A 12,327-nucleotide genomic window follows, 5' to 3' on the forward strand; every position below is an offset into this window, starting at 1 on the left:
AGTTTTCTCCTATGTAACCTAGCGAACAAAAATTATAACTTTGACCTCTAAAATTGAAAGCATATGCTAGTTTGTCATTTCCTGGAAAATGAGATAGACAAGAAAAATGTATTTTTCTAAGCCCCCCCCAGTGACACTCCTGAAGAAACAATTTCAAGTTCATTTTTTATTACCTTTTTAAGCAGGTGTTTACTCTTACAGCTTCAGAAGAGGCAGCAAAGCAGATTAAAGAATATAACCAAAAGCTAGTTGTGACATATGTGTAGTAAGTGGTAATTTTCCATCTAATCACTCTAATCACCCTACTTGTAACTAGCATTTTAGATAACATATGCAAACACTCACTGCAGTATATTATTACATTACATTTAGTTGCCCAAGAGATGAGCCCAAAGCATAATGTTCAGCTCTGCACCTGAACTGAACCTTCCTAAAGTTCATCAGATCCAGCGCTGAAAAATTACATCTTTTAAAGGCTATTCAGAAAACCCGGAACTAGCTCCCTTACATTTGGAAGCACTCAGACAAGGCCATCATTTGGTTTGTTTCTGTATTCTGTCACTAATTTAGTTTTAAAATCTATCTCCAAACCCCCATAAAATCAAGTAAAATAGAACACTCTCTTTTCCCAATTTTATCAAATTGGCTAGTATTAGTTACAGTGCAAGGCACAAATGAACGTTTTCTAACAAATGGCTGTGTTGTCTGGATCAGACAAACATTCAAATATATACTGGGAAAGTTCTGTGGCGACTGGGGACGGATTGGACAACTCTACACCTTCTTTATTTGATCACATTATTCACTTCCAACCCAAAAAACCAAAAGCACACACTGTATTGAGGAATAAATATGCAAACATATGGTTTGAAGTAGAAAATTACTTTAGAGAAAACCTTCTCAATATAAACCACCTTCACCAGACATGGACTTCTCAATTTGAAAAGGGATAGGAGCTGCGTTGGGGAATGCTCTCACACCTTTTCTATTTTTTTTTTCATTACCAAAAGAAGCAAGTAATACTTCTAGCAATGAACTAAAATCTAAGTTGCAGCTCAATAGTAAAGAATAAAATATAATATAAAGTTGATCCTGATGCTTTTCTATGAATGACTGGTCTCATTCAAAAGCTGTTCTTGTAAACATTGCTTTTCAGGGGTCCCAAAGAGCCCAAACTAGAGCTAAGGACTGTTGTAGAGCACGGGTTTCTGATGCTGTCTTTTTCCTCATTACAGCAGCAAGTGGAGGGACATTTGGCTGGAGATAAATTTCACAAAAAAAACTTTGCCCTGACATAGTGCCAACATGGCGTCACTCAAACCAGAGTGATCCTCCCTGAGCTAGTTAAGCCATGCTCACATCCAAAAATAATGCTTATGGTACAATACAAAACTGCTGCATCACGCCAGAGCAGCTGTCCAACTGCGTATCCATAACAGGCTTTTTTCAGACTACACAATTTTAACAGGATATAATCTATGTGCTGCAGTCTGCAGTTCATACATAGCGTGTTTCTATCCCATAACGCAGCTGCAGAGTCTAAACACATCAACTAAAATGTCTGGAAGTTAAGTTCAAGTTATTCTTTCTGTGGGTGTCACTGCTGGCATTCCAGACACTTTCAGGAACTGAATGAAGTCTTTTCACAAACACAAACCAGAACAAATCTTTTTTGTAGTTTCCTCCAACCTTTCTTGCTGTTTTGTTTTCCCTTGCCGCAGGTAAGACATGGACATACAAGAGAGATCTATCTACTGCTACTTGTGTCTGATTTTTCCTCACACAAAATGTAGATATTTTCCTGTTTGGATTGACATGATTAACTGGATTTTTTTCCCTGTTTCTGTGGTTCCAGACCTGATACCTAACAGTCTCTTGTTGATTTTCCTAAAGTAAAAAACATCTTGCTATACTTCCTTTCTTTCTTTTTTGAAGATGTCTCTGCTCTCAAGAACCTATTTTAAAGAAAGCGTTATGGAGCGGGATACCATGAGTCCTATGCTATGACTAAATGTGAGAAACAATTCTTTTTAACTTAAATCAGAGCATTAAATCAAGAACACTGAATACTAGCTAACTAGTAGTTAGCCTTTAAAGTAGACTAAAAAGATATTAGCTAAACAGACAGTAAACTGTTTCACTAATAGCTATATTCAACATGGTGGTGCAATATAAGCTCTCATTCTGAAAGTTCTTAAAACATGAATTGCCAGTTTTTGGGAGAATAAGGCTGGAAAAAGAATGATCTTTCTCTAGATGTCTCCAGTAGTCTCTATAAAACACAGGACAGTGGCCTAAGTAGATCTTTGCTTTTTGACTAGTTTGGGAGTTCTGAAAAGAGGCAGTCCAACATTAATTAAAGAATTCAATCTTTTTATCTGCACAGATTTAAAAAACACTTTTCAAGCTTAAAGTACTGCCATGCTTGATAGCCGAAATTTTAGTTTTCAGAAAATCTTCATGAACTTCCAGAAGCAAAGGAAATAAATGTTCAGTTTTCTAAGCAATGATAGCTCACTGACAGCAGAGCTGAGAGGTGGTTCTTCTCCCTGTCATCTTCCTTTCCTCTTATGCTTCTATTGCCTAACTTGTACTGATTTATCTGATCATAAGTTGATCAAATTCTCTATATCTAGATAGCATTTTCCTTGTTTAATTGAGTGAATTAAAGCCATGAGAGAGTCCAGGACACGCACAGATTGAGAAGGGGCCACACAGCTGTGAGCAGGACCCATTCTGGTGGCAGTTTTGTTTGGATGGTTCTGGTGCTACTGGAAGTGCAGTCTCATAGCCCACAGTGTCCTCTCTCATGGAAAACATCCTTCACTACTCCCTGCCACTTGGAAAACTCAGTATCCCTGTAGTTTCATGCACACAGCCCACCTTCCAGATAACCCACACTTTTCTAAATGTACTGTTTCAAGAAAATACTCACAAAATCCCACCCTCAGTGTAAACTTGCTTTTACTTCACATTCAGTTACAATGCACTAAGCAACTGCACACTGTAAATCTCTGTGACTTCAAAGAAAATATAATCAAAACTGTGACCACATCTCATAAACCTGCACCATTCAAGGAAAGTTCAACAGAAAATGAGATAATGAGAAATATCAATTAATGCTTGAATCATAATAAAGCTGGAGAGGGACTTTTTACAAGGGCACGTAGTGACAGGACAAGGTGTAATGGCTTCAAATTGAAAGAGAGCAGATTTAAATTAGATATTAGGAAGAAATTCTTCACTATGAGGGTGGTGTGGCACAGGCACAGCTTGCCCACAGAAGTTGTGGATGTCCTGGAAGTGTTAAAGGCCAGGTTGGATGGGGCTTTGAGCAACCTGGTGTAGCAGAAGTTGTCCCTGCCCATGGCAGGGGCACTGGAATGAGATGGTCTTTAAGGCCACTTCGAACCCAAACCATTCTATGATTCCATCAATTGTTTTTAGGCATATTAAAACTGATAGGCCAAGTCTTCACCCTCATGTTTACTCACTGTCAAAAATAACCAAGCAAAATAACCATCTGCCCTGGCACCATACATTGCAGGAGGAAGGTGTAGAAAAAAACAAAAAAAAAAGTACTACAGAGACCGGTCAGCATTTCACAGATTCTCAGGTAGACTCTGATTTAGATCCATGTAAATTAGCAACACCACAATTTAAAAGTAGTGGAACTTTTGCACTAATAATAATAGCAGAAGTCATTGAAATCTTCCTACTTCCTTGCAACTGGAACTAATGAATATCAAATTGAATTTATAGAAAATGTTGAGCTACCAAGGAAGAGTGACAGGTAAAATGAAAAGTAAGAATAGACTGGAAAACTCTTTTAGAAAGCAAAGTAAAACTAGCATTACATTAGGAAAAAAAAAATCTAGTCAAAATACTGTTTCCCGTTACAGTTTTTACATTAATATTTATAACATACCTGTTACCTGTTTCTTCAACTTTTCAATTTCTTCTTTCAAACTTTTAATTTCTAAATCTTTACTTGCTGTTATTGGGCCATCCACTGTTGAATATTGCAGAGCCTGGACTGTCTGAGTGGACTCTAAAAAAAAGGCAGAAGAGAGAGGGACAAATTACACATCTGACATCTGAGGAAGTCAAAGAGATATTACTGATAAATTAAGACACGCCAAAAAACCCTGCACTGAGGATTCCATAGTTTGTAACTTCCAACTATTAAGTGCCAATTTTTCAGTAATTGTCAGCTGGACAAACAAAGTTCTTATAAGTTTTAAGAATGAAATCTTTATGCCATAGTAACCAAGGGATGATGAGAACAAAGTTAGTATAAGAAGTTGCATACATGGCATATTTCAGGTATTAAGAGTAACAGAAGTTTAATTTGTCAACAAAAATAATGATGACAATTCTTTTCTGCTAGAAAGCATTCCAGGAGGTATACTTATTTTTTGCCACAGTATAAACAGCCATGCTGTTTATGTTGCAACATAAAGCTGCAAACAGAAAAAAATGGAATGATTTTTTTTTAATGACTATACCTTGCAGTTTTCTACTAAGTTCAAGCTTTTCCTGTTCTAGACGCCTTATTCTCCTCTCATAAGCTTCTGTTGCTAAACTATCCTCCAGAGTTCTTTGAATGCTGGCATCAAGATCCATGGAGGGTGGTCCAGCTGTCAGTCTTAGACAGCTGCGGTCCGAAAGCACACTGGGGAAAAAAAACAAATAGTGTTGGACTTTACAACAGGTTGTGTTTAAAATAATGCTATAAAACTATCAACCAATAAACACTTTTTTAAAAATTGTTAATTACTATGCCATTTATTATACCATCAAAGAATATATTGTAAGAATGTGCTCATTAAAAATTCAGCTCAGTTTTACCTAGCGTGCCTGATCTCCTCAATGCATTTTTTGTTCCATAACAGGGAATGAACTCCTGATTAAAAATAATCATTATGGACAGACTATGTTAGTCAGACAGAAAGAAGTAACAACCTAAACAGCAAGATTACAATAATGGTTCATTTCAAAATAGTAAATCAAGTATCCCAAATTCTTTAAAGACAAGAATCACAACAAATGGTGTGAAATTATCCCATGACAACTAGGGCATGGACATATCAGAAATGCTGTGGCTACTCATGTGCACATGCTACTATTTATGCAAATAATTCTTAGGAAGTCTAGGACATTCTAGGACATAGCCACATTCACGGTAGAAATATAGGCCTGATTTTTCAATGGTTGTAAACATTCTTTCTTCATTTATTTTCACAAATGAACAAGAAGCATACATGGACTTCCTGTTACTGTTAATCTAGCAATAGAAATGAACATAATAAATACCACATTAATACCAAATATCAATAAAAGTAATTTTTTAAAAATTTCCATTCAGACTTACAAAAGTGTCAAAAGACTGGAAATAAACCTGTTTTTCACATCTAATAAATTAAGCTCTATCTGGGTCCACACATCGAGTCTTAAGTTTGTCATACACAGTTAACTTCACACATTGTCTAGTAACCACCTTTAGCAACAAACTCCCTTGAACAGAGGTGCTGACCTTTACATTCCTGTAAATTCTACCTGCGGAGCGCTCATTCTTCTAGACAGACAGCAACGTAGATGATGGCCTAGTAATTTCCTCAATAAACCACATTCTTTGCTGTCTCTGGTTTCAGATACAGAAACTTAAGATATTGTGTAACTAACCAAGAGGCAACATTGGAACTCCTAACTTACCAGCTACTTGTATATGTGAAACCCACAAATGGTAAATGATGGCCAGAAAATGCAGTGTGCGATGGTGGAGGCATTGTTTCCTAGAAAAAGAATAGGACAGTTGAGTAAGTAGTATCCTACTGGACTTAAAAGAAAGAGATTTTCAAGTTTAAATATATATGAAGTATTAGTGGTAATATAATATTAACTATATTCACTGTCTTCCTTATCTACAGTCCAAATATGAAACACCACCAACCAGAACTATTTATAATAGCATTTAACATATAAAATAGACGAGGCTGGCATAAAAATGCTTTTCTAATTAAATAGGTTATTGTTGGAGGAAAGCAGAATATTACATATATCAAATGCCAATTTATTCTTTCTTTTTCCCAAGAAGCTCTTAGTACAAAGAGTAACACCTTTTATTCCCTCCTATACTCCTCTCTGCTATTCAGTCAACAGGGCTTCCTGCCTGTAGAATTACCAACACTAGTTCTCAGTGGGCTACCTCTATTTTAAGAGAACAACATTAAGGCATTTACTAGAAAGACTTAATACAACAGGGTGTTCTAGTCCCATCAGTGCTTTGACCATTTCTTCATTTGTTGCCCCTTTTTCCTGCCACAGAATGACAAACCAAGACAAATCTTCGAATTTCTCCTCAGGTTAAAATAACCCTGCCATTATTTTACTTGAACCATTATAAGTTTTAATATTTTTAAATATTCTGTTAAAAGCTTCCTGTTTAACCCCAAGATGCAAGCTTTAAGCTGCTACACTAGAGATGGCCTTAACAAGCATCAAAAGAAATTCCCTACGATTATTCACACTGAAAGTACTAAAAGATTCTAAATTGTCAAAAAAAGTACATAACCATTTTTTTCTAAACACAAACAAAAAGGAAGAAAGGAACCAGTTGTACATTTTTCAATGCAAAACCCTTCTGTAGAGGACCAGGAATAAGACTGTATTCAGACGAAATCCAAAATTACCTTTCCAGCAGTGGCATCAACTATATTACATCACAATCTTGGTTTTTTTAGCTGAGAAAAATCTTCACATTATAAGAGAGTTCCCAGAAGAAAAAACAACACTAATGATATGGCTAGATTGTGTAAGTACATTAAGTCTACACTGTTAAGCATTTTGGAAACTAAGGATAAACCAAATTACAAAGAGTTAACTTACCACTAATTCATAATAAAAATATCAATTATTACAGACGATAGTTAGAAAAAGTAAAATTTTACTTCTCTTTTATAATTTGGTTACACCTTTCATAGATTCAAGTTTCAAAACCGTCTTTACAGACAACTTTAAAAATACCAAATGCCTAATTGTGTGATTTTAACAGCGCACATGACACTTTTCAGTTATCACACCAGGAACTATGTTGGTTCTAAAACACTGTATCTATTGATAACAACGTAAGATTCTGTAAAAGGATTTGTTTCTTTGATAAAGATCAAGGTATGTATCTCCTGCTACTTATGTGAATTTAACTGTACAATCATGCTGACAAAATTATAAACGAATTGAAGTCTACCATCCCTCTCAGTAAGGCTCCTAAACCAAACAGTTAAAAGCTAAAACCCAGCACAACTTAGGTTGCCTGAACAATGCAGTTTAGCCCCTGGTGCTTATGTGTACTTTTAACGTACTTTTCAAATTTCATTATTACATATATAACACATATATATATAAAAAATATAATATATATTATATGTATATATAAAAATATAGATAATAATATATAATATGTAATTTTTCCTTGGGACAACAGTCTCATTTAAAGTTCAGGAAGAACAATAACAATCATGGCTTTTCAACACTGTCTTTTATCTTCAGCACTGGGCATTCCTGATTTGCTCTATGCAACTCAAATCTTGCCAAGAATTTTAAAAAAAAAAAAAAGGTCTCATGGGCTTATCTCTGGTGCTGACTTCTATAACAGTAATGCAAGTATGTGAAACTTCCTCAAAGGATATATATGAAATATGGAGTTATATGTAAGGAATTTGAGGGAAAGCAATATGAAATACAATGTCCACCAGTCTAAGCAAAAATGTAAAATATTCTCAGTCATGCAATGCCTTAGGCTAAGTTTTTTCAGCGGTTTTGAGATACTAGGTGTGAAAAGAAATGGTAAGAACATAACATCCTTATATTAAAACAGAACAAAACCTTCAGATGTTTCAAATTAGAAAACTGAAAAAGACTGGCATTCATCTCTAACAGTTCAGTGGCATTGCTCTTCACCCCCAAATGTCTAAAGCAAATTAAGAATTGGACTCAGTTTTCTCAGCTGAGAGTCCAGTAACTCAGCAGAGGAACATTCTTCACCTGCAGTTCCCTGCTTCTTCACAATGGTAAGGCATTTCCCCTGCACAGGCACATTTTGAGTATCTCAGTTGAGATACTGGGCTCTAAAAAGGAAGAGTGGTGGACTGGACAACACTAAAATGTGTGGACAACCTCCAAAAAGTATTTTAGATTCACAAACAAAGACTTGCTATATACAGCATCCACTCCAGCCACTCAATCCTCATAGCTGTTCCTGGACAAAATAATATGGAAACAGATATCTGAAGACTGTATAAAAAAGTTTTAAGATAAAAATACTTCTGTTGTGAAGGGAGATGGGTAATATCAAATGCAGATGAGAAAAAACTGAGGAAATAAAAGAAAAAATGCATGTCATGCTATGCAGCTACACTGTTTTGCTTAATTTGCCTATAGGAAAGGGCTCTAGGACATATCACAGATTGTAGAATCAGTTGGGTTGGAAAAGACCTTCAAGATCATTGACTCCAACCATTAACCCAGCACTTCCAGGTCCATCATCATTTTCCTAAGCACCACATCTACATGTCTTTTAAATACCTCCAGGGATAGTTGACTCCACCACTTGCCTGGCCAACCCTTCTGGCAAAGAAATTTTTCCCAATATCCAATCTAAACCTCCCTGGTGCAACTTGAGGCTTGTCCTGTGGCTTCTTACTTAGAAGAGGCTGATATTCAGAAAAAATTTTAGTTAAAGTGTTTTCCATGTTTTAATGTGCAGTTGGAGGAAAGGGAATGCAAATAATGATCATTCTATCAATATCAATTCATGTTGCCTATCTCTTATCTGCAGGCCCAGGAAACTCAGTGAAACTGAGATGCATTGACAGTTCAGAAAACAAAAGCAAAAACAGTGAAAATGCTTCACCTCACATGTAAACATCAGGTTTCTGCATCTTTCAACACACACACACACACACACACACACACACAAGATATTTCCAAGGCATTTCTCTGATGATAAGACCTCTACAATCTGTCAAAGCTCCTTTTCAAAAGCATAGAAACAATAGAACTGTTAAAAATCATCAGCTGCAAAGCTTTTTCAGCAAAGGTAAAAATAATTTCTTTCTTGTTCCTTAAGAAATGGCCACAATATTTCTCCTAAATTTCCCAAAACTCAAGTCAGAAAAAAACCTGGAAAAATCTGAATGGAAACCAACTGAATGGAATCTAACGGCGATATGAGCAAATAAGAGTACAGCACTACAATAAAATGCACTATGCAAATTTAGTATAAGTCTTAACAATGCTCTGCTAGAAATACTGTTTTTTGCAGACTATCAACATGCAAATATATTATTCTGTAAAAGGCATGGCCACTAAGAACTTGTTCGTTAAAGACATGTAAAGTTACAATGAATTTACAAAAGTGAAGTTATCCTTACACAAGTATGTTTGGAGTATCAGCCTCCAAACTATGAAAGTATTCCCCCACAGTTCTTCAAATTAGCACTTAATTGTTATTTATGCAAAAAACAGTGAACACACTGAAATAAAATGCCATTTACATATATTATGTTACAAAGTATAGTATAAAAGCTGATTCATCAAAATGTTAATTCCATACTTACAGAATTTTTTAAGCAATCATCATCCACATCAAAGTTTGATGTATCAGTAGGGCTGCTGACTTCCGGGATGTAAGGTGCCTCACAGTTTCTAATGTTGTCCCAATCAATCCCAGCAAAAAACGGATGGTTCTTGAAGTCTTCTATCCCATTTTGTCCAAGTCGATGCTCTCTGCTACAAATGAGCCTTCGGATGAGGTCCTTTGCACTTTCAGAGACATCTGTCACTTGAGCAGGAAACTGAAACCTCTCCTTAAAGATCAAAATAATAGAAAATAGTTTATTACCAAGAAAAAGTTGGAAAAATTACCCTTTTTAGTGAAAATCATTATGCAGAAAAAGAAATGTGCAAATGCTCCAGTTCTGAAATATACGCAGTAAGGTTTCAAGGAAAAGACTTCTGCTAAGGATAGAAATTACTGATTTTTTTTTTGTCTCCTGGTTTTAGTTCTTTATTTAAATTTCTCTTACATTGTTGAATTCTAAAGCTACTTCCATGTGGAAGAACATTTAAGAATCTTCTGCATAAGCCAACGAATGCATTCACCAGAAGAAAGTAACACAACAGGACTGATGCAAGGTAGCCAAGATTTACTCCACAGAATGAATTAACAGCCATGTTTCCAAATCCAGATTTTCAGTTTTGAACTGCTTTATCCCAAACCAAAGCCATCTGCAATCCATAACCGTAAACTTACTACATGGAAACACATTTTTTGTTCCACATTTATGCACATTAACATAACTAGTACATAAAAATTAATTTTAAAAAAAGTCCTCAAGTTACCCCATTACTTATTAAAAATTAGCTTAGAGACAGACAGAAAGTGCACTAACTTTGTGGTTCATTATTTTCCCATAGGTCTCCACCAAGGACTCAGCATAAAAGGGCGTTTCTCCATAAAGCATTTCATACATGCAAACGCCCAGGGACCACCAGTCACACTCGGGCCCATACTTCCCTTTTCCATCTTCCATGGCCTGCAAGATTTCTGGAGAGATGTAGTCTGGTGTTCCAACTGCCACTGAAGATTGGACCTGTAGAAGTTACATTTTCAGGACTAAAATCAACTTTTTCATCGTTATAGACGCTATTGTTTGTGGCACTGTGGCTGTATATATAAATTTAGCCTAGTGTTCTGGTTATAACTAAAACAACTAAACACAAACAAAGGCTTCTAAATTCATAGAGAGATACTTAAGCATCTGAGGTACTACATTAATAGGCAGCACAGTAATATACATTTGCTAAACTATTTCCAATATTTAAAAAAAGAGAAAGAACAAAACTGTCAATTCTTAGGCTTAGAGCCAGTAAGCAATTATAGATTAGATAATCACATCTATTAACTCAAATACTTTGTAACCCTCTGGGACATGATTATCATACTGGAATTACATTCTAGTCACAGTTACTATATACTGTGCAAATTTAAATGTACTAGTAGAACATCATCATATTCCAGTACCTCATCCTGCTCATCCTAAAGCTTACATTTTCAATAAAGATTAGAGCTCAGAGCTTAAAACAGTGAGATTTATAGTTCATAAACACCTACTCAGTATTGACAGCACAGCTTCTCTTTATTTATTCATGAGTTGACTATATGCATCTAAAAAGCTTTTAATATATTGCAAATCCAAGCAGCGTGCAGTCATATTTTCAACCAAGATTAGTTATATACCAATACCATTTACAGTTCCATCTCATTTGATATAAAGCACCTTTCCCTTTATTAGCATGCATTTTAGCAGCTAGCAAAGGACTGAAGAAAAGGTATTTAGGAATGAATCATTCTTTCTAATTTACCGTTCCATCTTCCATCAGTTTCAGGCAAGAACCAAAATCTGCTAATCGAATATGTCCATTCATATCCATCAAGATGTTGTCTGGTTTAATATCCCTTCAATTAAAACAAATTTCAGAATTAGTACAAAAATGTATCACATAAGATATAGTCCAAACATTAACTCTGTAACATTCTTATCACGCAAAACCAGCAATAAGTCAGTAGACAGAACACAGTCACTCATCATATGGTGAAATTTGCACCAGGTACACTTTATGACAGGGGCTGTAGATCAATCAAATCATATAATGCTTGTTAATTTTTATAAAAATTGTGTAGTTAAATTCCTCTAATCTCTCACAGGTAGACAGGAGAATCTTACTTGCTCTAAACTTCTGTACATAAAACTTTTAAATCATCTGAAGAATTTTGGTTTAGTGCTCTCAAGTGGAAGATGTACACTGGAGCTGGAGCTGGAAAACAACTTCTAGATTTTACAGTACAACAAAGGCCAATCAACCCCTGAGATAATGAACACATTTTTAAATTTACTGTCTTTCATCGACATTCTTCTCTCGTGTACATCTCAGTAGGTCTGTCGTACTTCTGCTGAAACAACCACAAAAGCCATTGCACATGCTACTGCAGCTCTGCTTGGCCAGACTCTGTAGCTGTCTCATTCAAGTCCTGATACAGATGGTAATAACCTTCAAACCAGGTAACATAATAAATACTCCTTATTTTGCAAATTTGCCCTTTTTTTTGGTCTCATGTTTTACCTAAGTATACTGCAATACAGGTGGTGTATGCTCCCAGTAGGCACCTGACCAGGATGAAAGCATCCATGCTCTCTTAGTTACCAGAGGGACATTCATCATTCAACTTGTAAACTAGTTTCAAACGTTGAAATTTCTTTTCAAAAA

At 35.6% G+C, this 12,327-nt stretch overlaps 1 protein-coding gene across 10 annotated transcripts in view; it reads right to left on the reverse strand.

Annotated features, from left to right (window-relative positions):
- Positions 1-12,327, reverse strand: part of CDC42BPA (CDC42 binding protein kinase alpha) — a 187,397-nt gene that overhangs the window by 69,534 nt on the left and 105,536 nt on the right. For all 10 annotated transcript variants that reach the window (XM_027696620.1, XM_027696619.1, XM_027696618.1 and 7 more), the window contains exons 7-12: positions 11,425-11,518; positions 10,452-10,652; positions 9,618-9,866; positions 5,716-5,795; positions 4,509-4,675; positions 3,929-4,051 (exon numbers count right to left, since the gene is read on the reverse strand). In XM_027696620.1, the coding sequence (XP_027552421.1) occupies positions 3,929-4,051; positions 4,509-4,675; positions 5,716-5,795; positions 9,618-9,866; positions 10,452-10,652; positions 11,425-11,518 (914 nt within the window). The remainder of the gene's footprint in view (positions 1-3,928; positions 4,052-4,508; positions 4,676-5,715; positions 5,796-9,617; positions 9,867-10,451; positions 10,653-11,424; positions 11,519-12,327) is intronic.

This window comes from Neopelma chrysocephalum, unplaced genomic scaffold, assembly GCF_003984885.1.
Source record: "Neopelma chrysocephalum unplaced genomic scaffold, ASM398488v2 Primary Assembly neopelma1_108, whole genome shotgun sequence".
NCBI lineage: Eukaryota > Metazoa > Chordata > Aves > Passeriformes > Pipridae > Neopelma > Neopelma chrysocephalum.